The sequence below is a fragment of the Ischnura elegans genome, chromosome 11 (assembly GCF_921293095.1).
Source record: "Ischnura elegans chromosome 11, ioIscEleg1.1, whole genome shotgun sequence".
Lineage (NCBI taxonomy): Eukaryota > Metazoa > Arthropoda > Insecta > Odonata > Coenagrionidae > Ischnura > Ischnura elegans.
Genome location: NC_060256.1, coordinates 40,495,538 through 40,523,271, shown reverse-complemented (window position 1 = coordinate 40,523,271; position 27,734 = coordinate 40,495,538). Strand labels below are relative to the sequence as shown.

Genomic DNA, 27,734 nt, shown 5'->3' with positions numbered 1-27,734 from the left:
GCCTATCCAATCTATGGTAGAAGAAACTTTATCACGAAATTTTCGTTATTACGAACCTCATTCCCGGTCCCAGCAGTTACAAAATGAACTATTACAATGTTTCACAACTGAGCAATGGCATTTAGATGTATATACACACTAATTTTTAATAAATGCGCCACAATTAAGTTCTTGTGTATGTGCCCTAGAGCATCAATTATGGTTCTTTCTCCAGTCTACACGCAGCATCATATAATAAGCTTCATTCCTGTGGAATCATAGGTACCCACTCATATATTGGACGTACAGTTAGTCCTCTTCCTATGCACATTCGATTAACAAACTTTCAGAGATACGAGCATTCAAAAATTTCAAATTTCGAAAATGGCACCTTTCGATTTGGCCGATGCGACGCGGTGTGGCATAGAAGAACTTGCACTTTGGGAACAATCTGAACAAAGTATGATTGAATCCGGTGTGAAGGTAGGAAATGTTCAGTGTTTCGCTCATTTTTCCTTACTGCGGAGAAAAATGTTTTCAGCTCCAGCTGCATCGCACGCCCAGCTAGATCAGTCCAGCACAGTTTGCTGCCAATATCTGCCCCCAAAATGCACCTCACACCCTCGCCTAGTCATATAACGCTGTCACATGTCTATGGAGCACCGAAACAAGCCTGAACCACCAAAACAAGCCCTTCATTCAAATCTCCAAAACAAGGGATTCATCCTTTGGGTCCTTCACGCTCGTCATCCCTTCCGGCTCCTTTCTTCACGGAACCTTTTTGTTTACAAGTGATGTAGGCGTTTCGCTTTCTTACCTGGTAACTTTGCACCCTACCCCTAACTAGACTCTTTCTTCCTGTCATCAGACAACTCTCGGCAGCCGGACTGTAGGTTTATCAACTTACGACCAAGGTCTCGGAATGAATCTAGTTCATATATCGAGGACTCACTGTATTCGGGAAGATATCAACCCTCGATTAGCATCATGCCTCATTCTTTTATTGAGAAACGAAACAATTTTTTTGTTTTTATACATTTGCACGTAATCTAATTGCTTATATTATGCATTTTTTTTTCGACGATTCCTAAAAGAAATGTTCATACGAACTTCCTCATTATGAACCTCCGGTTTTTCGGACCAGTGAGCTTCATAATAACAAGAGTCTACTGTAATACTTTAAATATTTCATGAGTCCAGTGGCCTTCACTCTTCTCTTAAGGATTTTAATACCTCAGTAATTTGCTGCACTTATTAGAAAGTGCAGAATATTGTGTGTGGAACATGTATTTCTGTAATGATGTGCATTATGATAAAATCAATTTCCTCTTAACTTTTTCAGCTTTATGAGTCACATAATGAATCACCCTCCTCAGAAGGTTCTCTCGGTGGATGAATTCCTGTCTTTAAGAAGGGAGGTCTTGCAGCAGCTGAAACAGAATGATGCCTCGCTAGCACCTTCGGAAGTCCACCCTCCAGCACCTGGAGCTGATGATGATGATGCCCCTCCGGGAATGGAAGATGCACCCCCTGGAGACGACGAGGATGCCCTTCCAGTGGTACCGAAGGCAACATCAGTGGTGAGCTTTCCTTCAAATTGCTATGTTTTGGGTGTCCACTAGCTATTGAATCTCATCTAATCGGGGTTTTACTTTTATTGTAGATAAGTTTCTATTATCTCAATATGCAGTACACACCATTATGGTAAGCTCCCGATTATCCTGGCCAATGATGGGGAGATGTGGAACATAATTAGGATACACTGATAATCCAAACTTTCACTTTAATTTCTTAATAATCTATGTAAAAAATTATGTAACGTTTCTTTATTCTCACCTTAAAACACAAATACTGTTGAAACAAAATTAGGACACTTTTAATAGTTATCCCGGCGAACACATTGGGAGCGCTGAAGCACACATACTGTTGAAACAAAATTAGGACACTTTTAATAGTTATCCCGGTGAACACATTGGGAGCGCTGACGCACACACCCTCACGCCACTCTTTTTTCCAACCATAGTCCCATGTTCTCTCTCCTGCGCCGTCTACAACAATTGATCCATTCTATTTTTGCTGTTAATTATCGCCTGCTTCATTGTCTTTCTCCCATCAACTGTCACATCTCCATTCAACTCACATAAAACTCTAAATTAATTGTTACAATATTATTTTTTATGCACATCGTCTGTTATTTTAGATGGCTTCATGGGCTCATTGAGAACTTCTTTCAACTGACAGTGGTCTTTTTAGCTGTGATAATGCCTCTGTTCTCCTATTCCCACTGCTGCATATACTCCAGAGTCTGTGCAGGTGAACATCTGGCCTTGGCTGATGCCATTTCTACTCCCTTCGTCTCTGATTCCTCTCCCCTGACTGCCCTTCACTTCCAGTTCTCCCTTCCTCTCCGGTTTGACCTGGACTGGTCTCAGTGGAAGCATGCCTGATTGTGACAAAATCTCCAGTTCCCTTTGGCTGTATTCAACTGCATGGGAGGTCGCAGCAATAATTGCACATTTGAAATGTGTAAAATATTTATAGATTGTAGATAACATTTTCATAAAATATGGTGCATTATCCGTAGAAGAAATCTTCTAATATAAATTTAAGAGTTTTACCTGCTGCTCATCATCTTCTGCAATACTAAAGCAGACATTCAAGCAAACTTAAAACATTCCTTGTGAGCAAGTAAAGGAAATAATTACGTTGGCACAGGGAACTCTTATGAAATTAGTAAGCTTTGTGTATCCTTGCATCAAAATGTTGTGATTCTGGCATTTTTATATTTAATTTTTTAATAAGTTCACGGAAAATACTGATGGGGGTGAAACTCTTGCATGGATAATCCACAGCATCAATAATAGGGGGTTTGTTGCGTAATGAACCAACAACTATTCCTGTGGGTTGTTATTTATATCCTGTGGGAATTATTTTGCCAAAAATGCATAAGTTTTGGACTGAATAACACCCTGGTAAACAAAGCAGTTACCCTGAACATTTTTTAAATTAAACTATGTGCAAAAGAAGTGTAGATTTAATGCTATACAATGTCGTCTTTTCAAAATTCTAAGGTGATAAAAGCGCTGATTTAAGCCTAACAGCCTACTTATCAATTTTCAAAAGTTAGCTGCAAAGTGTATATTTATTTAGTAAGCATAGATAATGATCAACCAGAGAATGGATCACGTTAGTGTTAGTAAAATATCATACCTTTCTCCAAAAATTATTGACAGCTCTTACTTAGTACAATTAAACTTGTGCTTGCAAATATTCCCACATCACTATGAGTATTTTTATTTTAATGGCACCATGATGTATGAGCATACAGTAGTCGAGCATTAGAAATGAAAGTATTCAGGTTATCATCTTTTCAAGTCTTACCATTTTCTAAAAGCAGCTGTAAACAAATCTTTCACCATCTTCCAGACTCGATATTTCAGTATGGAATTTTGTTTTTCTTGCATTTCGTATTCATTTTTCCGAATTAGACTTACTGTGGCCAAGCTTTCCACTTGTAGAAGTTTCTATCAGAGAACTGGTGATTGGATTTGCTTCACAAAGCTCAACCTCTAGTGGAACTCTGTGTCAATTTGATATCATAAGTATTGTGAGTTCATCCAAACATTATAAAACAGGGCTTAAGAAGAGCAATATTGTGTAGTGTTAACTCTTTCGCATCCATCCCCTGGGATTTAAATCGACCCTGAACACCACTGTTGTTTAAACAATTTGAACACACTTTTAGTTTTGATTCAAATAACACATTTAATAGAGTATTTGTTGACTGATTTTGACCAAATTTTGATATTGTTAAGAGTTAGCTGCTTTTACATTTGGTTGAAGAGTAATTATTTATATACAGTGAGTCCTCGTTTAACGTCACTTACCGTTCCTGAAAAATGTGACGATAAACGAAATGACGTTAATCGAAACATAATATCCCATAAGAAACAATGTTAAAAGTGAATATCGGCTCCTAGACCTCACAATTCCTACGCGAAAAAATTTTAGCGTATCATATCTGGGGCATTTTTTTACGATGGAAATGCCAAACTATGGCATAAATACGAGTTCCTGTCTTCATCGACGACAATAGCAGCACTGACGTGAATCCTTCTCCATTTTTGTATCTTCCCGCATTTGTTTTTCGGCTTCGCTATGGTGGTCGCCCGGGCGAGCGTCGCCTGGGCATCATCATCGCTGATACATCGTCGCAGTTACAAAAACCAAAATTATTGTGAACACGGCGAAAAAAATGACGACAAAAGCTCCGAGTTCTACACGGAAAAATTCCTTGAAATCACTTTTTAGGTTCCCGAAAACCATTATGACAAGTAAAACCTTGCGCACCTGCCTAAGAATTCATTTTGCAGAAAATTTGCTAAAACCGTAATCGCAATTAACAATAAACACACCGTTTTACACTTCGTTTAGACTGACTGTATTACCGCCCACAAAACGAACAACCTGCAACGCCCGCCGCTTCGCGTTTTTTTCTCGCGGGAAATTTAAAAGCCTTGACGTTATCGCGAAGGGAAGGTGCGATAAGCGAGTGACGGTCTCAAAATTTTTGTGACGTTATCGCGAAATGACGTTAAACGGGGTGACGTAGAACGAGGACTCACTGTACTAAATACCCACCAGATGGCAGGTACTATCAGGTACACTATCTGGCCAAAAACTAAAAAAAAAACTCGTATGATAGCAGCAGGATCAACTGTTAGATATCACTATGCATTCTGCATACTGGTACGCTTGTGATGTTTGTGGCCAGCTTCAGGCCGCGTTCCCGTGCACTTTTGGATGTGAATGGGTTAAGGCACTATCTAAATTACTAGAGGAGGCTTTTTTTCTAATCGGCTTGGATCTATACGATCATTTTATTGATGCCTTGCAACCCTTTCCTGCTCAAATTACTGAAAAGTTGCATTTTTAGTGATTTTTTTGCTTTTTCCCATGTACCCATCAGTGTGAAAGAGGGTATGTAATGTAATTTTCTATATTGGCTATAAGATGATGCAATGAATATTCTGCAATGAATTTGTGCTGATTTGTACTTTTTCTTGATGTTTTCCAGAGATCTGATGAAGAAACGACAGCCTTAAGGGAAAAGGTCATTGCCCTAAGAAAGGAAATTCATAAAAACACCCGTGCCATGGTTGCTGCTCGTTGGAATTATGAAGAGGGGGTATGTAATTTTGCATCATGTGTAGTTATTGTTAACTTTCTAACTGTGAAGTAATGTCATTTAGTCTTTCAAACACACCTTTAGCAATGGCAAGGTGTTCAGTTATAATTTGTAGTCCATAAATATTTGCATGAATTAATTGATATTTGTTTTAATTATATATTTTGGTACTTAATTTATTAGATTAAGAGACCATACTTTCACGTGAAACCTTTGGAAAGATGCCAGCTGAAGAATTGGAAAGAGTACTTGGACTTCGAAATTGAGCAGGGTGACCAAGGCAGAATTATTACTCTATTTGAGCGGTGCTTGATTCCCTGTGCTCTTTATGAAGAATTTTGGATCAGAGTAAGTAAATTGGTCTTTGAATTAGGCCTTTAGGAATTATTGTGCGCTAGTGATATATCTTGTCTACTTGTGTTTGCCTTACTTATTTTTTTATCTTCACATTTTATGCTCTGAAAAATGTCCTGAGGGAGTAAAATTTGCTCATTTGTGTTAAATTTTTTAACTTTTAATCAGCATGTTTTATTTAAATCTTGTATGACATTAATTTTTAAATGCAAGTCTTCCATGAATGGTAATTGAAAGTTGCAAGATATATTCTGAAGAATCAAGTAAAAACAATTGCCATTTTTCCTTACTGTATAAGGGGACTGCATAGGCCCTATCATATCCCATTAAAGGCTGATTTTAGTTGCCACTTCAGTCACATTTTAATTGGTTTTCAAAAATGTCCGCGGTGTGGTTGTGTCTCCACTTTTTTTCAATATTTTGCATTATGTTTGTAATTATGAGAAATATCATGGAAAAGTTTTGAATTTAAAAGATCGCATCATCATGTATATACATTTCGGTTAGCTCTCTAACTATACCATATTTCCCTGTGAAACTCAGATCATTTTGTCCGTCAACAACAAAGTGGCGACTTTCGTAAATCCATTTTAATACGCCATGGGTGACAACATAATTAGTGGCCGACTTGAGGATATGCTTTGTAATATTCATGTTTTTGTGATTAAGTATCCTCCATTCTTTGGTCGAATTTATTTTGGGGAAATATGAAGTGTAACAGCTGAGTTTTCATGGTTTTTTGCATGAATTTCCTAACTTTTTTTGCTAAAATTTGAACATTTAGGTGATTTTAACCAGTAGCCCATGATTAGAAAAAGAAAGGTTGTCTTTTACATTGAGGTAGTGCTATATTTGAGAATGGTGTGTATTTTTGGTCTTGCCTGCCTCAACATTGATAATATGTCACTCTTCCATGGCATCTCTGTTATTTATCTCAGTCAATCTCTTTTATTAGTGACATTTGTATTCTTGTTCAGTTGTTTTGCTGTAACTAATACTAGTTTAAGGCTGATTATGAAAATTTTTCCAACTGAAGTATGAAAGTCTTAAAAGAGGGAGTTGGTGCTGTTACAGGAGTTGAGCATTCATTTGAATAGATACAGTGGAACTCCAATCTATCGTTCCCAAATTCACCTTTGCCGCTCCTGGTCCCAAATTAAGTTCTATAACGACAATGTAATTTTTTCCTGCATCTATCGTTCCCCAAAGTATCGTTTTCCCGCATTGATCGTTTAAAGATCGCGGTCCCGTCGTATAATTTTCCCGTATCCATCGTTTGACAAAAATGAGATGAAGTGTTTACAACATGCTATTTATGGCTAATAATGGCAGACACATAGTTTGAATCTTCCCCAGGAGATTGAAATACGATAGGGAGAAGCTGAGTTCCGTGGGATAGTTACATTAGCGCCATTTCCCAAGATCCGGTATCCCCCTCCATTCAGCACTCACCTCCCCCCCTCTGAAGCTTTCCTCTTCTCCGAAATAAAAAAAAGGTCCCAGCTCGCACTGTGATCGTATTACGAAGACCTTAGCTTCGAAAGAAAATATCAAGTTACTCGAGAACAAAAGAAACCTTTTTCACGCCTTCCCCTTTCTCGACCGCTGGCTCTTTTTAGCCGACTCGCTTCAAAGATCCCCACCTCTGGAGGTCAACTGCTGCATGAATCACCGATTAACCCAAAAGGTGTGTAAAAATGAATTTCGGCAATTGGTATTATACTTTTATTAGATTGAGATATTAGTGATGTGCACGTAATTCAAAAAAGAATGATACCAAACACGACGTATTTCTAACGTTACTTAACCATTTTAAGCAAGGAAATAGTTGGAATAATACGATGGTGATTTCTGGCGAATATCGATATCCTCGCAGCTGATAGTGAGCTTCACGGCAGTTGATGCGGATTTTTTTCGAAAACAGGGCGTCTGGTTACAATTTACGAGTTATTCTACAAGTCTCACTTGTCTGAGGTGCTAACGAAGCGATGTCTTCTCAGGATATATTGTTTCACCCTACTAGCAATCTGACTTCATCTGCTCATCTAGAGCTACGCTACCTATTGTTAGAAATGAGTGGGTAAGTTGCCTTCTCTATAGGATAAAAAATTTCATTGCGCTGTCATATGGTCATGCTTCACCCTCTGCAGTAAGCTCTGCTTACGCTGTACGCGTTAGCATTAGTGCCGAACTTCACCTCTTACGAGTGGTTCCGTACTTTCCAGGGTGGGTTGACTTAAAACCAGCGAGTGATTTCCGTGGGGGTTCAATATAGTCCGGTTTCATTTTTATTAGTTTTATTTATATTCGTCTTCGGACCATGGCCCTTCCGAAGACACAAGTGAGATCTTTAAAAGATGGACTGAAAATAATTGAAGATGAGGAAAAGAGTCTGGGCATGAATGCATGAATATTGCAGAATGCCTCTGTACGTCTGCTAGCACATGATGGCAGGGGTGGGGGTAGAGCGAGATCACTGGTGAAAACAAGAAGTGGGATGAAGCCGAGGATCAGGTGGGCGTGCCGCTGACGATTAACGCCACATTGCCTCAATCATATTAAAAATTTAATTGCTAGAAAGAAACATTTCAAATAGTAAACTATTTTTGGCCTTCTTGATCCATCTCATAACCAATCGCTGCGTCGGCGAAAGCAGTTGTTTGAGGCATAACACGCACATTTCTCTCGCAAATACGTGTGCTTGAAATGGCATTTGATGGATAAGAATTTTTACATCAGACAGAAATGCATAACAGCAGTGAAAATTCCGTGATGAGTGCAAACATTTTTTAGCAAGGTTCCTTTAGGATATTTGAAAGAGATTTAAGTCGAATCAACAATATGACCTAAGTGTTTTGATAAAGTACTAATATTCCTGTAATCAGCTAAAATCTTATTTGAATCCATTAATGAACACCATAATTCACAAAAATCCGGCGTTTCCTGGGACATAGGCAACCCGGACAAATATTCCCGCATTCATCGTTTTTTTCACCCGTCCCCCTGAAAAATGATAGATTGAGGTTCCACTGTACTTTACTTTTTTGGCTAAAAATCAATGTTATGGCATTGATTTACCTCAAATGTTCGATAAATAATTTATTTCAACTCATTTATTTGCAGTTTGTTCGCTACCTGGAGGCAATGGGTGAGGAGATGGTGGAAAAAGTTCGTGATGTGTATCACAGGGCTTGCACTATACATCACACTAAGAAGCCAACTTTGCACTTGTATTGGGCAGCTTTTGAGGAGAGCCAAGGTATGTGCTGTTGTCGGCTGCCTTCATGCCTAGACTTTGGAAAATGGACACGTTTATCATGACGATGAAAGAATGTTGAAAGTGTTGCATTTAAGAAATTCTGCTGAAGAATTCATTTTCCATGTCCATGTTTCTGTTCCAGTGTGCATACTTGCAGAGGAGGATTTTCCCCCAATTCTTGCTAAGTTTTATTTTAGACCATCATTAGTGTGTCACTGATTTAATGTGGGTATTATTATAAGATGGCTTTTAAAGGTAACAAGGTAACAAACAATTTCTTTTTGTGGGCTGAGTTCTAATGAAGGTTAAAATAGTTGCATTCCATTTTCCCACGAATGGTTCAAGCTCGCTGGCAACAACTCAAGCTGAAAAATGTGGTCTCATTGAAAGCAATTAATTTTTGAAGGCTCATCCAAAAGAAGCATTTGCTATTGTAACTCATTGAAGTTACTTGTTTTGCCGGAATGTCTCCATTGTGATAATGACTCAGTGATATCTTCTAACCTGTGGTAAATGTGTTTCTGCAAATAAATCGGGTTCTCTAGTTGTTCCTTTTTATGGAAATATATTGAATATGTCTTTTTGATTTTATCCTTAGGTAACTATGAAAAGGCCGCAGAAATATTAACTAATTTGGAGAAGATAATGCCCAACCTGTTGCAAGTAGCTTATCGTTTAATTAACCTTGAGCGAAGGCGAGGGAATTTGGACAGTGTGTGCTCGCTGTATGAGCACTATATCTCGACTAGCAAGAATAAGACTGTGGCTACCAACATGGCTATAAAGTATGCTAGGTTCTGCTGGAAGGTATGTGTAATCATGCTTTGTGTGCTGTTTTATGTTCATTGTATTACCTATACATTATCATCCTTAGTTTTAATCACAAAATGAAATACAGTAAACTCTTGATTTTACGAAGCAGGATTTTACGAAGTTTTCGATTATACGAAGTGATGTTGCGGTCCCGGTGAAAAGCCTATGCTAAATACATGGCGCTATTCGATTATACGAAGTTTCGATTATACGAAATGTTTTGAATTTACGAACCTCGGCTCGGTCCCTAGGAGCAAATGGCATTCGTTTATACGAACTACGGCGAAAAATTTGTCAACAAAACTAGTTACGCCGGCGTAAGTAGCTAAAAAATCAGCGCTTCCAACTGTGGTCCATCAAAAGTGCGAAATCATAAATGATAATGCAACTTTGGAGAGAAATGGGTCGCCAAAAACCTCACTGTGGGAATTTAGGGGGAGTAGGAGTTAAGTTAAAATATCGCGGCTGACATTATGCCCCTATTTACGTGCCTGTTCGTAAACATAGCATCGACAATAATTCGTAGTTTAAAATGTCAGGAAGGTCGCGCGGAGTATTTCGTACACCCCTAATTAACCCTTTGCACTGCTGTGAATGTACTTCGAAGACTACTTGACTACTTTTCGCCGAAGCACTTCGAAGGGTCCCTAATCCGGGACCCTTTCCTCGACGAGCTCACCCTCGCTGGCCCCTGAACCTGGGCTATTTTTTAATGCATTACCTGATGCAACCCTGGGTTTCAAAGGGCAAAGGTGCCATGGGGGAAAAAGAGTAAAGTGCGTGTTACTGTGGGGCTGTGCGTCAACCAAACGGGCACGGACAAAATAAGCCCGTTGTCATTGGGAAATTTGAAAGGCCACGGTGCTTAAAACATGTAAAATTGGAAGCCCTCCCCGTTTTTTACCATGCAAATAAAAACAGCTGGATGACCCGAGAAATTTTCCAGCAAACGGTTATACGTCTACAGAGAAAAATTGCTGGAGAGAACAGCAAAATTGTTTTAATAATGGATAATGCCACCGTTCATAAATACGTGGAAGATCTAAAATTGGCTAATGTTCGAGTCCTCTTTTTACCCCCGAACTCGACTAGCAAGTCCCAGCCCTTGGACCAAGGCATTATCCAGAATTTTAAAGTCCTATACCGGAAGAAGCTTGAGCGGTATTACTTGCGATGGATCGGTATGTACACATTCATCTATTTTGCTCATGTGCGTTTGGATATCGATTTAGATATTTTTATTCATGATTATCATTCTTTCAAATCTATTTGCTACATTTATAAATGGGAACAGAAATTAATAACATCCCGAAATGGACGTTGATACATGCAATCCGCGGCATAATATCTTTTCGTGTATATATTGGCCTTTGTGAATGAACAACTTAAATATCTTAAGTACTGGGCTCTATTTACCGCCAATTTGTTTCAGGCTTCTCGTAATGAAGACGCACTTCCAAGTCTAACCATGAACTTTCTTCTCACGCGCTTCCCCGTTCTCCCATGCTGGGGTTCTGTCTTTCCAAAGCCGTCCCTTCCCTCCTGCCGCCTTTGGCTGATCTTGCTGACACCCACCTTACGCATCCCAAACCCCTCCTTCCCCAGCATTTCCCATTCACTCCCTCCCTAAGGAGACTGAGCTTGTGTGCGTCGCAAAAAAATACGGCCCCCAAAAGTAGACTGAGGCAGAGCTGAAGGCCATTTCCCCACCCTTCTTTGTCCTGCCCCCTTCACCATTCCTTGTGCTGACCACACTTCTTCCCTCAGGCAATCCCCATCCCACTCTTATTCACCCCACCCACTGGGAACGTTCCCCGATTGTGGAGAAGGGCATGGTTCATCTTTACCTGCAACGGGGGGAAGTTATTAACCGGAGAGAGGCGGAAGAAGTATCTTCCACTATCGGGAAAATGGTGCCGCGCTTATAATTGTCTCTCTTCTTCTCAGCTGACTTTTCAATTGAAATTAATTTCTTTGCTCTTTCCACACTATATTTATTTACGATTATGGCGCGACTATGTTTTAGTGCTAAAACTAAGAAAATCTATTCTCTATGTCAATGATCCTTTGCCTAACTTTCAATACGGCGGAGAAAGGAACACGAAAACTAAATGAGGTGACGGTACAGGTTTTTGCGTGTAATTTTTTGGGAATTCACGCTAGCGAACCAATACTTAACCACGTTGAGAAATGATAAAACGTCTCTTGTAGGAAAACAATCAATGTGGATAATAACGTTTCTATCTATATTTCTCCGATACTGTAAGATGTTTCTCCTGTCGTTTTCCGGTTGGAACCTTGCTCCTGTCGGCTTAAAAGGAGAGAAACATACTTTATGAACAGGTCACCTCACACCCGGTATGAAGAATACAGTCCTGATGAAGAATTAAGTCTTTTATGGCAACGTCTGCGAAGATGATGGAACACAGTAGTCGGACGGAGAACTCAAACAGAATTTACTTCAAATATTCGCCAGAAGATAATCACATCCTACGTTATTTATGATCGTAAATTAATCTCAGTGAAAATAGAGCACATTCTGCTGAAAATACGAAGTAACTCGAAATATTAACTTACGAAGGTTATTTTGGAAACGGGCTAAGACCTTGTTTTTCTTTTTTTCTCGTCACTGAGCGATAGAGGGCGACATAAATGGCGGTTAGGCCGGCTGCCGCTAAAATTCCGTGGGCGTCAGAAACAAATACCTATCTTTTGCATACTTAATAGTAGCTATTGGCTCCTAACCACAAATTTATAACTGTTAATTCTTATAATAAACATTGCAATTCATTATTTGATTACGTTTTCTAAACTGGTCGGGAATTTCTTTAGCGATCATTGATGTTGAAGTATGAACAAGAAATGGGAATTTTATGGTGGTATAATTATTTAACGATTTTTCACATCATAAATCGATAGCAAAAAGCCTTTTCTTTGAATTATACCGAGAATAACCACCGAAAACATTTAAATAAGACCACTAAAGACAAAAACGGCAGAAGAAACAAAAGCGAACATTTTTTTCGTGACTTATGAAAAAGGTTTGAATTTACGAAACTCGATTTTACGAAGTGCCAATTTTCCGGTCCCACTGACTTCGTAAAATCAAGAGTTTACTGTATCTGGATTCCTATCTCATATTTTTCATGGTAGATGGCAAAAGAATGTGATAAAAGTGGTTTTATATGAAATGAGAAAATAATTATTGAGTCCTTTTCAGTTATTATCCTTTCGGAAGAGTAAAAATAAATTTGAAATACAAATATAAAAATAAATAGGCAAATAATGAAATGTGTACCTTATTTCTCAAATTCAATAAAAATCATGAGTATCATACTATAATGCTATTTTGTCTTTTCAATCTGTGCTATCAGGTTGTATCCTAACTAAGGATGAGGGTCAGTTCTTAAATTTTTTCGGTTTTTGGTACTGGTCCGGTCCCCCCCCCCCCCCACCCCCATCGGTTCCATGGATGAATTCTTACTGTCTGAATTAATGGCAAATTAAAATGAACAATCGAAAGAAGTGAATAAAAAAATTTCACTATATTGCCTGCAGTACTGAACAGGCATTCACTGGAAACAGTAGTGATTGATGTTGATTTTGAAGGGCTGTGTGAAATATGCTTGGAGTGCAGTTTACTTACTGCATAGATAGTTAGCATAGCATCAGGATCAATAGTGAAACTCCCCCAACTTTTGGCGACATCATCTGTTAATTTGCTGTAACTTGTGACTTGGTTCAAAATATATTCTGTATTCTGCGATGTACCTTAAATTGTTACTTTAATTAACAACTTATTCGCATTTCTCATTGTCACAATTCTTATAACGTCTAAAATAAACTGCTCAACACGCTAGTACCACGACACCATGGTTAAACTGAGCAGCCGTGAGCTAACACAAAATTGTAATGCAGTGTTGCATTCTGTAGGATAGCCACAATTTTCGATGGCTTGCATAGGGGTTTATCAACTTATGATTAAGCTCTCAGAACGCATGTTGCTTGCATGTTTAAGAATTACTGCATATGTACATGATTCAATCGTGAGACCACTTTCAGATGTAATGATTTTCAGATGTAATGATTTTCCGCTGGCCGCCGTTCACGGCATGGTACACGGCGTTGCAGAGAGTTGTCTCTGAAAGCCGCCTGAATTTCATGTGAACGGTGGCCGGCAAAAAGTTGTTTCATCTGAGAGCGGGCTCAATGTATACATATGTATAGCATTGTCTGTATTTCGTGGATGTCGCATCGCCGGGCCAGATTGAAATAGGCCCTGTGCCGTCAACGGTGCGATTCTACTCGTTTGAATAGATCCATAGAGACCTATGGTAAGTTGAAAGAATGGCACCGTGCTGTGGACAGAGGCAGGCGAAAAGTCAGCTCATTTGAAAGAGGCCGCGGCTACAGAAATGATACAATGTTGACGAGAGCGACAAACTGACAAATTCTTAAATGCTGGTGTGAGAGAGCAACTCTCAAAAGATAAAAACATGAACACCATGCAATAGGAAAGTAATATATGTGGTTTTTAGTCTTTTTTTTCACCTTTTTGCCCTTGAATATGCTGCAGACCATTTTGACTTAGGATGCCAAATTCAAATCTTCCCGACCGTTCTGAGCCAGTTCCAAAGAACTGATTTTATGCGATTGGTTCTCAATACCGGTTCCACAGCCCAAGAACCGGCAGTACTGAGAATCGAGTACCATAACTGACCCATCTCTAGTCCTAACCCTTGCCACAGATCTGTTGATTACGAGTGACTTGCAGGGTAGTTTGTAGATTTCTATATAAGCATTTTTATTTGTATTTAAGAGTTAGTGCAACTCATTTGTGAAGTGAAAGATATTTTGATATTGGGCAGACAAATTTGGAAAGAGATAATATAATTTCCCTCACTATCAGCCATCATAATAGCATTTGCTTTTAGTCAATCTTGTTTCGTGAAACATATTATTTGCTTGAAAAGACTAGTAAAATAGTTATACTTATAATATAATGATAATATTTTTTATATTTTCTGTACTTGATGATTGTGTAACAGCCAAAACCTGTCGGAATTAAAAAAAAATACATTGTGGAAGTAACAAAGTGTCTGATATTTGATTATAATACTGAGCTAATAAACAAATGACTAGTATATATTAAGAGAAATTTCTTTGTCATTGCAGGTGATGGATGATGTTGAGAAAGCAGTGAAAATATTAAGAGACGAGTTGGACAAAGAGAAGGTGAGAATTCTGTTTTGTCATTCTCCTTTCAGTCAATTTTTTTCACTATCTTTTCTGTTTTTTTATCTTATGAATTGTAGCCATTTTTTTGACCCCTAAGTGGTTGTGTTATAAAAATTTAACTAAACAAGTGCATTATGTCTAAAATTTAATGAAATCCTTAATTCTCTCTGTTTAACACAAAATTTTGTGGTTAGGAGAACATTTTAATTTTTACTTGACTGCTGGGTTCTTTTTCATGAGACTATTTGTTATAAGTGCTGTAAAGCTTGATTGAGTGGTTAGGATTGCCACTACATGAACCTGTGTAGCAGTCATGAGATTATGTCCACAGCGACTGCTAATTGTCCAGTAAATATAATCATAAAAGTAATTTCACCTCAAGTGGTGCTAGTTAGTGGCATGAAGTGGGATCATGTGGTGGAAACCCTTTATTATTGCCATGAAAATTTTATCATTGATTACTATGATAAGTGACCGTATCATTTTGGAAGACAATAAAATTATGTAACTACCCCATAGATATAGGTTGAATTGAGAGCAACTAATAACTATGGTAATTAATTTATTATTTCAATTTTTTGTTGTTTTTATGTTGTCTCTCTTACAGGAGAATGCCAGGTTATACCTTCAGCTGATAGATATGGCTCTTCAGAGGAATCAGTTTGACGAAAAGGAGGTTATAGCCATATTTGATGAGTTCCTCTCGAAAGATGGCATTGAAACTGAACAGAAAGTGCTGTTTGCTCAGAGGAAGGTGGAGTTCTTGGAAGATTTTGGAATGGATATAATGAGGTTTGTCAGGCATTTTTAAAATGTAGATTTGGATAATATATAGATTTTCTCTTATTAGGTGTACATTGTTTGGTTGCACTAATTGTTAAATCTTAGTCGAAAGAAGATGCATTCTTAAAAGACTATGTGGTGAAAGGTGTTGATATAGGTAGGTGACTGTGTTCAGTAGAATTGTTAAATATTTTTCTTGTGGCTTATTCAACCACTCAATTTCCATACCTGTATAGATTATATTCCTTTTGGGATAACCTGCTTCAAGAAAGTTGATTTGTCACTTTTTCATAGCTCTTCTAATTGGTTTAAGCCATTATTATTCAGCCATATGGTTTGGACAATTTTGCTGAGAAAGTTGAGTCTAAAAATCAGTGTGTCATAAACCAACTACTGTATGCAGTGGTTCTTTATTTTCTTGACCTGAAAAGTTTATTCAGATTTGTTTTCTTGTATGTTTCAGTGTTCAAAAAGCATATGATGAATTCCAGAGATTCACTAAAATGGCAAAGGACAGGAAGAAGAAATCTTCAGATCCAGATAAAGGGTATGTCATAAATGATAATTCCTTGCTCAATCTCTAGATTATTTGCTTACATATAGTGCAGTGGAATTGCGTTGAAGCTAGTACAGCTATTGCCTGACCCCTTCCATTACGAGAGATAGCAGATGCACCGTCAGTTGACCTGATGATTAGCATGTAAAGAAATTGTTTTTATGAGGCCCTTATGGTGTTTCAACTCAATGCTAGCTATCTGTTATAAATGAAGTTCATATGGAGTGCTCAATCAAATTTATGTGGTAAACTGTCGTTCAATAAACATACAGTAGAAGCCCGTTTTAATGAGTGCTCATAATCCCTCGAAAATTACTCGCTAAACTGACCGCTTGTTGTATCCGAATGTGTTGAATAAACCCACTGAAGTCTCATAATCATTTGTATTTGCAGTTTTTCTTTTGTTTCAGCTGTATTTAACGAAAAACAGTTAAATAGTCATTATCAGGCACAATCTATTTGAGTATCAACATATTTAAAGAAATAAACGGGATTTTCAATTTTATAAAATACAGTGAAACCTCTATTTTACACTTTTGAATGGACCACTTACAAAAAGTGCAAAATTGAGGATATTGTAAAATAGAGTATCATTATTTAAAGGCGGTATTGTTTGCGACCTGATAAAAACCGTGCAAAATCAGGGAAATTGGATAATGGGGGAATGTAAAATTGAGGTTTCACTGTATTAATTCTCCCAGTTTTTGTGATTTCATTCCCGTTCTTACAATTTTGATCACCAAATAAAGCTGTAAAAACAGCGTAACTAGTCAGAATCAATCCTGTTACTTTATAAGTATTGACTATAGGTTTAATGGCTATTATTTTCTTCACCTCCGATAAAGTGACAATTCGTCATAGCGAATATTTATATGAGCACTGTGGGGTCTTGTTTTATCGAGATTGCACAGTACATCCTATCAGGATTTTGATATTTTTATGCCTAGGCAATAAATTTTAGTTCATGGACGTATAAAATCATTTCAGGCTCGATTTCATGGAAGTTCAATATATTCATGACAAAATAACACGAAAGATAATTTCTGCATTTTTAATACAAAACTCAATAACTGACCATGGTTTCAACTCATTTTGTCATTTTCAAGGTGATTTGTTCTTGAGTTTTTTGTCAATGAACATCATCTGCGTTCATAAAATATTTTTTTATTGATGGACATCTTCCTTTTTCCATTACTGTTCCTCTTGTTTTCCAAAAAAATTAAATTCTTTTAAAGGTAATGTCAGCTTAAGTATCCTTATTTTATTCACCATACTTTTTACGACCTATTTTCTAAATATTGTTATTTTTTCAATATTTAGTCTTTCATTTTTGTCCGTGAATTTTTCTGTGTTTTTTCTGGTCTTATTTCTCCTCTTCTTGATTGATAATTCTTATTGTGGATAATTTTCTTGCAGGGACGGCCACTCTAAAAAGAAAGGGTCATCAGCAGATGCTTCTCAGTCTCAACAGCAGGGCAGTGCATCGAGTCAGAGTCCTGGACAGTCTGCTACATACCAACAGCAAGCGGGTCAAACTGCTGGAGCTTACAAATCAGCTGATTACGCCGCTAGTGGTACTAGCACAGTGTCGACAACTGCTGCCTCAGGGCAGTACACGCAGCCCCCATACCCTGCAGGACAGTATCCCCCACCCCAGCAAGGGCCACCCCCTCCTTATGGTGGGCAGGCACCCTATCCTGCCGGACAGTACAATCAGACGACAGATCCCAATTATCCTGGCTACCAGAACTGGGGTTACTCACAGACAGGGTATGGCTACAATCAAGGTTGGGGAGGATATAATTACTACTGAAAACATTCCTGCATCCTCAAGGAGCATTTTTTGAAACGTGAAAGTAGTTGACGGAGGAGTGGACTCCATATATTTGTCAAACTGCATTCCTATGGATGCCAGATCATGACGATCACAGATATGGGTTGCACTTTTCTCTTTGGAATTGGAAAAAGTGCTGTGTGGTATTTTAAGTTAGTTGTTTTTTGTGGTAATGAGTTTAGTCGTCACAGTATAATTGGCATAAGTCACATTGACTGGATATTAGTGCAGTGTTTTTATTGAGTGAATTTTTCACCTTTTTGTGTTCTCAGTTTCTGTGAGAGACTTTGTACAAGTGTTTTCCTAATTTTACGTCCTTATTTTCTCTTTGTAAATATGTTTTCAGTAATCTTGAGTATAAAATATGAAAACTGTCACCTTAATACACTGAATAAAATTCATTCCGTTTAAATTGAAAGTTTTATTTTGAATCTAAACTTACCAAACTATTATTGACGTATCAAGCCAAAGAGGAAAAATTGTAATAAATAGTTATTTAATACATTTTTCATATTTGAATTTGAATGATAAACCATCTGTAATGGGGGTTCTCTCCAGTGCTTCACTTACAGTAATAGACTTTCTTGGTAAAGTAACCTGTTAGTGATTAAATAATTTCAGTGCGTGCTTAATTAGCCTGTAATTTGTTGATTTCCAATACCCTTTCAACTCGCCTTGTACTGGTATTGTTGTAAATTTTCATTATAAAATCTAAATTAATCACTTAAATTCTGAGTCTAATTCATGGAATCACTATTGTTGCTGTAGAGATATGAATCTCCTTACAGCATGTGCACTTAAACTTATGCTATGTGCTGTGAAATATATCTATTGGTACCTTAAGCATTTAAAGCTCATTTTGATGGCTGATGCCATGATGGAGTTCTCTGATTTGTATGTGATCTCAAGGTTGCTGAAACGGTTGTTCTAACCATGGCCGCTCCACTATTATAGACTGATAAGAAAATGTGTCTATATGTCCTGTGCAAATTCATCTTTGCCCTTATGACCTCATTGCAATTCCTAAGTTTTTCTTACCTTATAGTGTTTCTCATTGAAAAATATTGACCATCTGTATGTCCACATCTGGCATCTTCTCATCAAATAAATTTTTAGCAAAATGTAGTCTTTTTTTAATTTAATTTCCCTCCAGTCTTTCAGCATTTTCATTTAGGTGTTACCTTTATAGAGAACATATGCACTTAAATAATGAGCACAGTGGTGAATGTGAATTGTTCACGGTATACATGTCCTTGCCCTTGTCTTGAGTGTTTTTTTACCAAGTGATTGAGTAGTCTAGCAAGTACATTATTCCCATTACTATGTATGATTAAGAACTTCCATTTTAGAGTTATCACTAGCATTCCAGGTGGTATGCCTATTTTTATTGTTGGTATTCGGATATTGCTCTGACTCGCAGTCCTTGGGATTGCAATAATATTTTATCTAGTCCTCAGATTTAAGTTGAAAACCTTGCTCCTGCTTGAAAGTCTTGTGTCAATTATGTTTGTGCCATGGGTTTCAGATCTATTGCTACAAAAATGCAGCTGTCAGACTATTTGATATTTTTCCGATTTTGGCTGCAATTGGAACACTTTACGTATTATAACTGAAAGTGTTTGATACTGGTGCAAATAAATTCAAGATTGGGAATAGGATTCCAGCGGCCCATAATTGAAGCTTATGTTGCATATGGCATTTATTTAATTGACCTTAACCCTTTCGCGCTGAATGTCACACCTGTGCAGCGAGGATTTTTTTCCATATACAACAAATGCCACACCTGTGTGGCATTAATTTTCCTAATATAAGCAACGAATGCCACATCTGTGCGACACAGGTCGAAATAAGTGACCGTGGCGGACACAATAGACCCACTGAAGCGGTCGCCCCTCGGGATCCGCCTTAGCGCGAGCCTAGTCCCATCTTCGGCCGCTCAGGTCGACCCTTTCTTATCCTCTCCATGCGGTCAACTACTGTTATTTGCAGTGTTTTCCAAAACTATATTTGTTGCTTACTTTTCATATCTATTGCTATAAATGAATTCATCTTTTTTTGCTGACCACATGAAAATTTCAAACAAAATTCTAACTTTAATATCAACGGAGTTATAGACCAACTAGTAAATATACTAAATCCGTCTATATCAACGTTAGAGCTTCGTTTAAAATTTCTGCACGCTCGGAAAAGAAACACAAAATTCATTTTGAATGTAAAAAATCGATGTGAACACCAAATATTTGCATATATTTTGCACTAATATTTTAGCCAGTTGACCGCGGACTCGTCCTAGGAGGGGGCTTTTAATCACTCTAGGGTCTGGGACGGAGGCCGAGGAAAGGGATCGGCACCCCCAGGGGCGGATCCAGGATTTCTTTCTGGGAGGGGCACAAGCAAGGCCGCATCCAGGATTTTGTTCAGGGGGGAGCACAAGGATACCTTGTTATACAAAACGAATGAAATGACAATGGGACCGTATTAAAAATCGAGCATATTTTTAAGGGTCTGGGGGGGGCACGTGCCCCCCCCTGGATCCGCCTATGGGCACCCCACTGAGTTGGGTCCAAAAATGGTTAGGGAGGGAATCACTGCCTTCAGTCGACGCGAAAAACTTTCGTACAGGGGAGTAAAGAAAACTTTCAAGATACTCGTATTGAGGAAGAATTTCCCTCAACGAAGGTCCGGCGCGAAAGGGTTAAGGAGACCCTCTGGACCCGGTGTATGAAGAATCATTTCATGGCTTATTTATTCATGTTTTTTTATTTCTCACATATATATTACTTTAAAGTAATATATATGTGAGAAATTTTAGCCCTTATTTTTCAGAATTTGGAAAAGTTTTGTTTACCAATTTTCAACGTGACCTAAATAAAGTTATTATCCATCTGCTAAAATTTTGTCACTTTAAAATATACACAGCCTGTGCTCAAAGGGCCTAGGAACAAAAATTCAATTTTTGGGTTTGAAGAAACTTTAATTTGATGAATAAAGTGAAAATAAAGCTGTTGGGCCAAAATTTCTATTGATGCATCAGTGTTTGTGAAATGCAGTCCCCCAAAATCCGTATCACCTCCCCCCATTTAGTGTCACACCCCACAAGTACAGCTAGCACCACTTACTTCTGCTGCAGAATTAATGTTCCTTGCGTGTAACATTATAATCAGTAAAAACTTTTTCTTACTTTAAAAGATTTGAATTGATATAACTACTGTTCCAATCAAGTCTAATCAATTTATCTTCACAATGGCCTTGGGTCAAGGGTTCCCGTTACTTTCTATTATTAATTTTTTCTTTCGCCAGATATAAGTCCATGTAAAGATTAATCTCAGAAATCATGAAGTTGGCAAGCAATGTGAGCAAGGTAAGTTTGCCTCTGGATCTGTGTAAAGCCATGGGCGGCCATGGGTACAGCGGCACAGTTTCGCATTTGTTTGCATCCGAGCCCGAGCGTTGTCTAAGTTACCACGTGATTTTTGTTTAATTGTTTTGGCTCCATAAAGTTTTCATTAGATTTCATTATGTTGCGAAAAGTACTTTTTGGTTTTTTCTTATTTTATTTCATGGATAATTCATGCGTTAAAGGCCATTGTGACCGAATGAACGCATCGAACTCGGAACATCCCAGATTTGAAGTTCGCGGGATTTTTCGGTCAACCTTTCTCGAGTTGAGCGGAAAAGATGAAGGAAGTGGGAAGGAAGAGGGAGATCAAGGAAACGAACTTACAGAAAAATGTTCCAAGAAATTCCATGCCAGTTTGAAAATCACGAATCGTGAACCTGTAAGTCAATTTCATCTCATGTGAAGTGAGTGAAATATCATTTGGTTTGGAGCAAATCTGTAAATGTATGAAAGGCATGAACCGATCTCTTTCGAAGCCATCATTGTGGATATATTTATTTAGTTATTCACGATGATGTTTGAAGCAGTGTCGTGGTTACATCCGCCTTTTGACCTCCGAAGTTTTACGTCCGTAGTATGTCGTTTTTTAAAACAGGAGTCGTGTCACGACCACCTAATACTAGTAGACCATGTTTATGATCCACTGCGCAATGAATCTTCTCCTTTGCTGAATCCAGTGGTCATTCGAGTGAAGCAGGAGAGAATTGTTAAAGTGTACGATCTTCAATTTCTTCAGGTAAGATAAATTAATTATATTGCATTTCTGCATAAACTGTGAGTCAGTCCTTAAATTTAGAATTCATTTTCCAAAAATTCTAACTCAATTAATGCGCCTACTCCCCGAGGATATTTGGTTATCTCGTGGATTTTATATTATTAATGGAATTCTTGCCTCTCTTGTCACTATCATTTGTGGCTACTCTGTTGAACTGTTGAGAAAGAAGAGAAAGTACTATTTATCAATTTATGAACTGGTGCATTCCTAATGCTGTGTTACTGAAATGTTTTCACTTCACCTGTTAATTAAATGCGGAAGAGCATTTCCTGCTCATGGGGAATATGCTAAATGAGGATGCTAAGTATACTTAGCATCCATGAATTTTTATTCCTTGTGATGCAAATATTGCCCATTGTTAGCGCATGTTAACCTCATTGAATGGCATATAGTTATCAGGGGCGCAGCTAGGAATTAAGGCTAGGGGGGTTTTAGGCGCAACTAACACGGGTGCCTGGAGGTGTGGTATACCCACCAGGGTAAGCGGTAGGTGCGGGGGCCCTCCGCCAGAAAATAATTAAGATAAATGGTTCAAAATGTTGAGTTTTAAGGCCTTCTGAGGGGTATTTTGTTAATCCTCACACTATTCTATAAGCAATATATTGATACAATTAAGTAAAATAGATTTAACTTAAAATATCTGTGAGCTCTGGGGGGGTTTTATCCCCCAAAACCCCCCCTCACTGAGCCACTGATAGCTATAGCTGGTGTATTATTTTGCTGAGGTAAATTTTTCTTGGGATTCGTGAAAACAGAGTAATTTAGATTGTGAATGCAGTGGCTATTAATGTAGTAAACAGAAACAAGTATTTAAAAGGCATTAGTATTTCTTTCTAATAGATTTTTCCTATCTAAATTTATGGATGATTTTCCCTGTGCATTATCCAGAATCGGATATGCTCAGGTTACTCCCCACCCTTAAGATATTTTTTCATTCAGTGTTACTTAAGAAATTTAAATGGCCGTTGGTGAGGTCAACCAAAATCATCTGGGGTTCATTTTAGTATTATTATACATCAGACTGGCTGGATATGTTGTAAAATTATTAATTGATTATGGGCTGACTTTGTTAGGTTCCAGTTTACTTAAGCTCTGGGTGAATGGTGTTACCATTTGATGGCTAATTTGCAGTGCATGGTGCACAGACCTGGTGGGTGGGTTGGGCAGCGCACGGTGGCAACTGTGCTGAAACTGAAACAAGACTCATGTAATTACTTGATAATGTGACATGTGGCAGTTGCCCTCTTGTAAATAAAGATAAATTATTTTTGCTGCTGTTATATTTCATTTGGAATTTTATTAATTGAGATTATGACTTTTCAGCTGGTAAATGCCGAGCCCAAAGAAGTGATTAAAAGACAAACAAGCACCTCTAAAAAATGCAAGAAACTAATATCTTGTGGGTCAAAACTGAAAAACCGCAAGAATTCACAAAGTAATGTATGTCGTTTTGAATTTCTCTTACTTTTTGTAAATTAAATTGCCCCTTACCATTCAGAAGTCAAGACCTTTGACCTATCACTAATGCATAGTAGCTAATTACTTCATAAAAGAGTAAGGAATAATGAAAGAATATTGCTGTTTGCCTTTTATGTAAGGTTATCTGTCATAATCTTAGTATGTCTCAGAACTGTCAAATGCTAAGATTGATATGTAGTCACAGCAACTGTGAGTGCACTTAAAATAAGAACCCTCTCACCTTACATACATATGCACTCGCTTGTCCAGAACCTATTGTTGAAGTAATTGATTGAAGGGTAGGCCTTTGAGGTATAAGTAATTACTTTTTTTGTTATTGTCCGCTGATTTTTAAGTAATTATTGATGCTTCTCCTTATATTCTGGAGGCTTCCGTGTTTCCAAAAAAGTAATTAATAATAGTTATAACTATGGTAGATTTATGTACTTTCTTTCACCATGGCCACTCCAACAATCATTCTTAAATGATTCGCAGTGATAGTGATAATTCAAACAGCTGTAGTTATATTTCACACTTTTTAATTTGAAGAGACAACTCTTGATAAAGTAACTGTCGCCATTTGGCCGGTGACATTTCTGGTTGAATGGACGCTTTGAGAGAGGGAGAACCTTACCTCATGGTCAAGCAGAGGTTTATTTTTGTGTGGATTGTGCCTGTGTGCGAGCGAACGATGTGAGCGTGATTCATTTTTCCCTCCCCCACCTTCAATTCCCGGTTTCCCGAGTCCCTGTGTTGTGAAATGAACTAAGACATTTCCCCTCCCCCCTTTCCCCCTATGGTGATGTGACTCGAGAGAGCATCCATTTACGAACCCTCCCACTGTCCCGACCCCAGGTACACCACCCCGACTTTTGGGGACAAAAACTCTGCGAGAGTAGCCACCTGGAGGAGAACGAGTCGGGTCACGCAGTCACGCTGGGCGTAAGATTGCCAAGCTAAAGAAAGAAGTCGGCCTGGTTTTTTTGAAGTGTTGCTGGGGAATACGCAGCCGAAGGAGATTTATCGGGATGTTGCGTGGGCGGACTGGCTAAATTGAAGCGTGACAGGAGAAAGGAGACTGACGGGTAATTTTCTGTCATCAAAGGAAAGCCGTCCTGCGCTACCCCTTCAAGGAGACACGGCGGAAGGCAACAGCCCTCACCAGGAGCCGCAAAAAGCAGAAACTCAGCCCTCAGCGTTGACGCGACCCGGATCTGATAAGTACTACTGCCCCTGCCCCAAACCACGGACTGAGACATTTCCCCCCTCACCCCCCCCTCCCCCCCCAAGTTAAGAAGATTCTGTACCAGTGTCGTATACGAACCCCAAAATTGTCCCCCCCCCATTCAGTGCAGAAGAGCCGATTTCCCCCCCCCCCCCCACCCTCGGTGTGCGAATGTGTATTAGTTTGTAAGGACTGGGTACGTTTTTCTTTTGATTATATTTTCATTTAACTTTGTGATCAGATGGTGCAAGATGAACTGATGAAATCAATCGGGCGAGAATTAGTTGTTTCACCTGTGTTTGCTCAGTTTTCTTTTGATGCTATATTCAGTCGATTCTCGCATATGCCCACAAGGAAGCGGCAATCTGATGTATGATTATGTACTTACGATTATTTGCTGTTTTTATGAAATTTATGTTAAACGAAAGATTTGTAGAAGGCTCTCGTTCTTTCAAGCGCACCGATCACCAAGAGGTCACTCATACGTTCCTTTCCCTTCTCACACATCCCGTCCCCTTTCTCTCCCAAAAAAAAAATGCCTTCCCCTTTTCTTGTCCACCCCCAATCCCTCGCACTCTCCCCTTGACTCATGACGAGAGGTCACAATAATGATGTGAAAGCATTGAAATCGGTTGAGCGAATGAAAAAGTGGAAAATTGTTACAGCTGTTTGAATGAATACTGTCCATGAATTTCCACAGTCAACTCGTTGACAATCAGATACAAAATATGAGGGCTTGTGAGCCTCTATCGTCGGATATTTTGGTTTAAATTGAAAATAATCAACATGTCTCACAAATGAAGCTCTCTTAACTGCTGGCAACTATAACAAACAATCGCAAAAATTGCTTCGTGTGGTGTTTCTGCACCTATGACGTCATCGAGGCTTCGTCGGCAGTGGCTTGGGGGCTGAGGGAGTTTTTGACGCATTTTAAAATTCATTATATTTATCTTTGAATATCTCACAAAGGAAAACTCAGATTTACATGCGGTTTTCGTTGTTGAATTCAGAAAATAATTTTCTGTCTGCCTGTGAAATAAAAAACATTCATGAAAGTTCCCCATTGTGTATTTTTTATTGCAAATTCGAAAGTAATGCTGTGGCCTTGCATGCAGTTGAATACAACCCAAGGGAATCGAAGAATTGGTCGCACTCCGGCATGTTTACGCTGCGACTCGTCAATGTCTAACTGGAAGGGAATAGTAGAAGTGAAGGTAGCGAGGGAAGTGGAAGTAGAGATTGCATGAGTCATAGCCAGGCACTTGCCAGCATAGACAATTTGCCATAAGCGTTACCTTCACGGGAGTTACATGCTCCTTTTTTTAACCATTGACGTGCGCAACGGCGCTCAGTGATCATAGAGCAGCAGTTGTATCCCGGGCAACTTGTGCGAGACATGGCTACACAGCATGGTGCCTAATGTTTCTGATGTCGCAAAGTGGTTTCGAAGCATTCGTGCAAACCACTTTTCTGAATCCGCGGTCTCGCAGCCACGGATGCGTGGTCTTTGGAAACTAGTTATTACACGGAGCAGTAAAAGGATGAGAACAATTGCATTATCGCCGCAAAAAAGATTGAGGTCGGGAAAGGGAAGCTTGTTATGATTCCGGAAAGCAATCTAAAATAACAGAAAATGCACGTAAATAATAATAGATTGTTTGGTATGTGTAAATTTTTAAACTAACTAGAATTGAAGTAAAAGTTTGGATTATTTGTGATTTCTGATTATTCGTACCGCCTCTCCCCATCATTAGCCTAGATAATTAGGAGTTTGCTGTATTTCGGGATACGTACTGTTGAATACATATTGAAAAATTTTGTTGAATATTTCTAATTTCAATTTTATTCAGTTCAAAATTTCAATTTAACTGACAGATTTTTACAAATGGCCATGGTCTTATATATTTGCTCATAAGGATATTGGATGCTGGCGAGAATCAAGTTTTGACTGGCAGAAAAATGTAGTGTAAGAATCACATTAGTACGAGGGTAAACTTAAAAGTTAGGTCTCCAATTTTTTCGTCATTGAATATGAGATTCATTTGCATTGTTGGGAAGGTCATGGCTTCAGCTGTTTTTTTTTAATGTAGTCTCCCTGGCGCTCATTGACTTTCCTCATCTGTATGATAAACTTTTGAATCCCATTGTCATACCAGCTTCCGTCTGGGTTTCGAAGATAGGCATTAACCTCCTCTTGCACCTTGTCGTCCGTCACGATCTTCATCCCTCTCATGTGTTTCTTTAGGGCGAGCAAAGTGTGGCAATCACTGGAGTCCAAAAATCTCCTTCCTCTTCAAAACGGCACCCAAATTCTTCTGCTTATTCCACATGCTGCCTCTGGTGGTCTCCGGTAAGATGCTTGTGGACCCGCCTTGCAGTGGACATTTGGGTGGCTGAAAAGAAACTTGTGACACCATTTACGAATGTTTTTAACATCCATGCATTTTTTACTGTAAATTCAACCAATTGGCCATGATTACGATATGTACCACTTTTTTCATGGTCAAAATTTGCATGACTGACCTAATTTCACACCTGGACAGAGACGTGAGGGGCAGTGGAGATGGCTGATATGCCAAAAATGAGCGGTCGGCAATGCTTCACAGCAGTCGAGATTGGTAGTGGAGGATCCAAGGAACACGGTAGTGTTGGCGGATTGTGCCAAGCACTTCATGTGGCGACTCAACAGCTTAGGAGATCTTATTTATAAGTTGCCCTCGTATTACTATGTGGGGATTGCTCTTATACAAAATCATACAAGGGCTTCAATTATTAGTTTACATATTTCCAGGAAATGAGGCTTTCATAGAGTTGATAACAGTGGTATCCAAATTTGGGTATGGTTGGGACTGGAAGCATGGGAACTTTTTAT

The 27,734-nt window shown here is 38.6% G+C and overlaps 2 protein-coding genes across 3 annotated transcripts in view; both read left to right on the top strand.

Annotated features, from left to right (window-relative positions):
• The window catches only part of LOC124168365 (pre-mRNA-processing factor 39), a 35,352-nt gene extending 16,223 nt beyond the window's left edge, over positions 1–19,129 (top strand). Inside the window, exons 7-15 of the mRNA XM_046546574.1 lie at positions 1,322–1,559; positions 5,057–5,167; positions 5,351–5,515; positions 8,645–8,780; positions 9,379–9,587; positions 14,769–14,828; positions 15,439–15,623; positions 16,078–16,161; positions 17,587–19,129. Of these exons, the coding sequence (XP_046402530.1) occupies positions 1,322–1,559; positions 5,057–5,167; positions 5,351–5,515; positions 8,645–8,780; positions 9,379–9,587; positions 14,769–14,828; positions 15,439–15,623; positions 16,078–16,161; positions 17,587–17,983 (1,585 nt within the window). The 3' untranslated portion in view covers positions 17,984–19,129. The remainder of the gene's footprint in view (positions 1–1,321; positions 1,560–5,056; positions 5,168–5,350; positions 5,516–8,644; positions 8,781–9,378; positions 9,588–14,768; positions 14,829–15,438; positions 15,624–16,077; positions 16,162–17,586) is intronic.
• A 2,338-nt stretch (positions 19,130–21,467) lies between these two features.
• Positions 21,468–27,734, top strand: part of LOC124167903 — a 54,398-nt gene continuing 48,131 nt past the window's right edge. Inside the window, exons 1-3 of one of the 2 annotated variants that reach the window (XM_046545970.1) lie at positions 21,468–21,783; positions 22,000–22,140; positions 23,503–23,619. In XM_046545970.1, coding sequence (XP_046401926.1) covers positions 21,523–21,783; positions 22,000–22,140; positions 23,503–23,619 — 519 coding nt within the window. In that variant the 5' untranslated portion in view covers positions 21,468–21,522. The remainder of the gene's footprint in view (positions 21,784–21,999; positions 22,141–23,502; positions 23,620–27,734) is intronic. The other variant, XM_046545969.1, reaches the window with a different exon arrangement.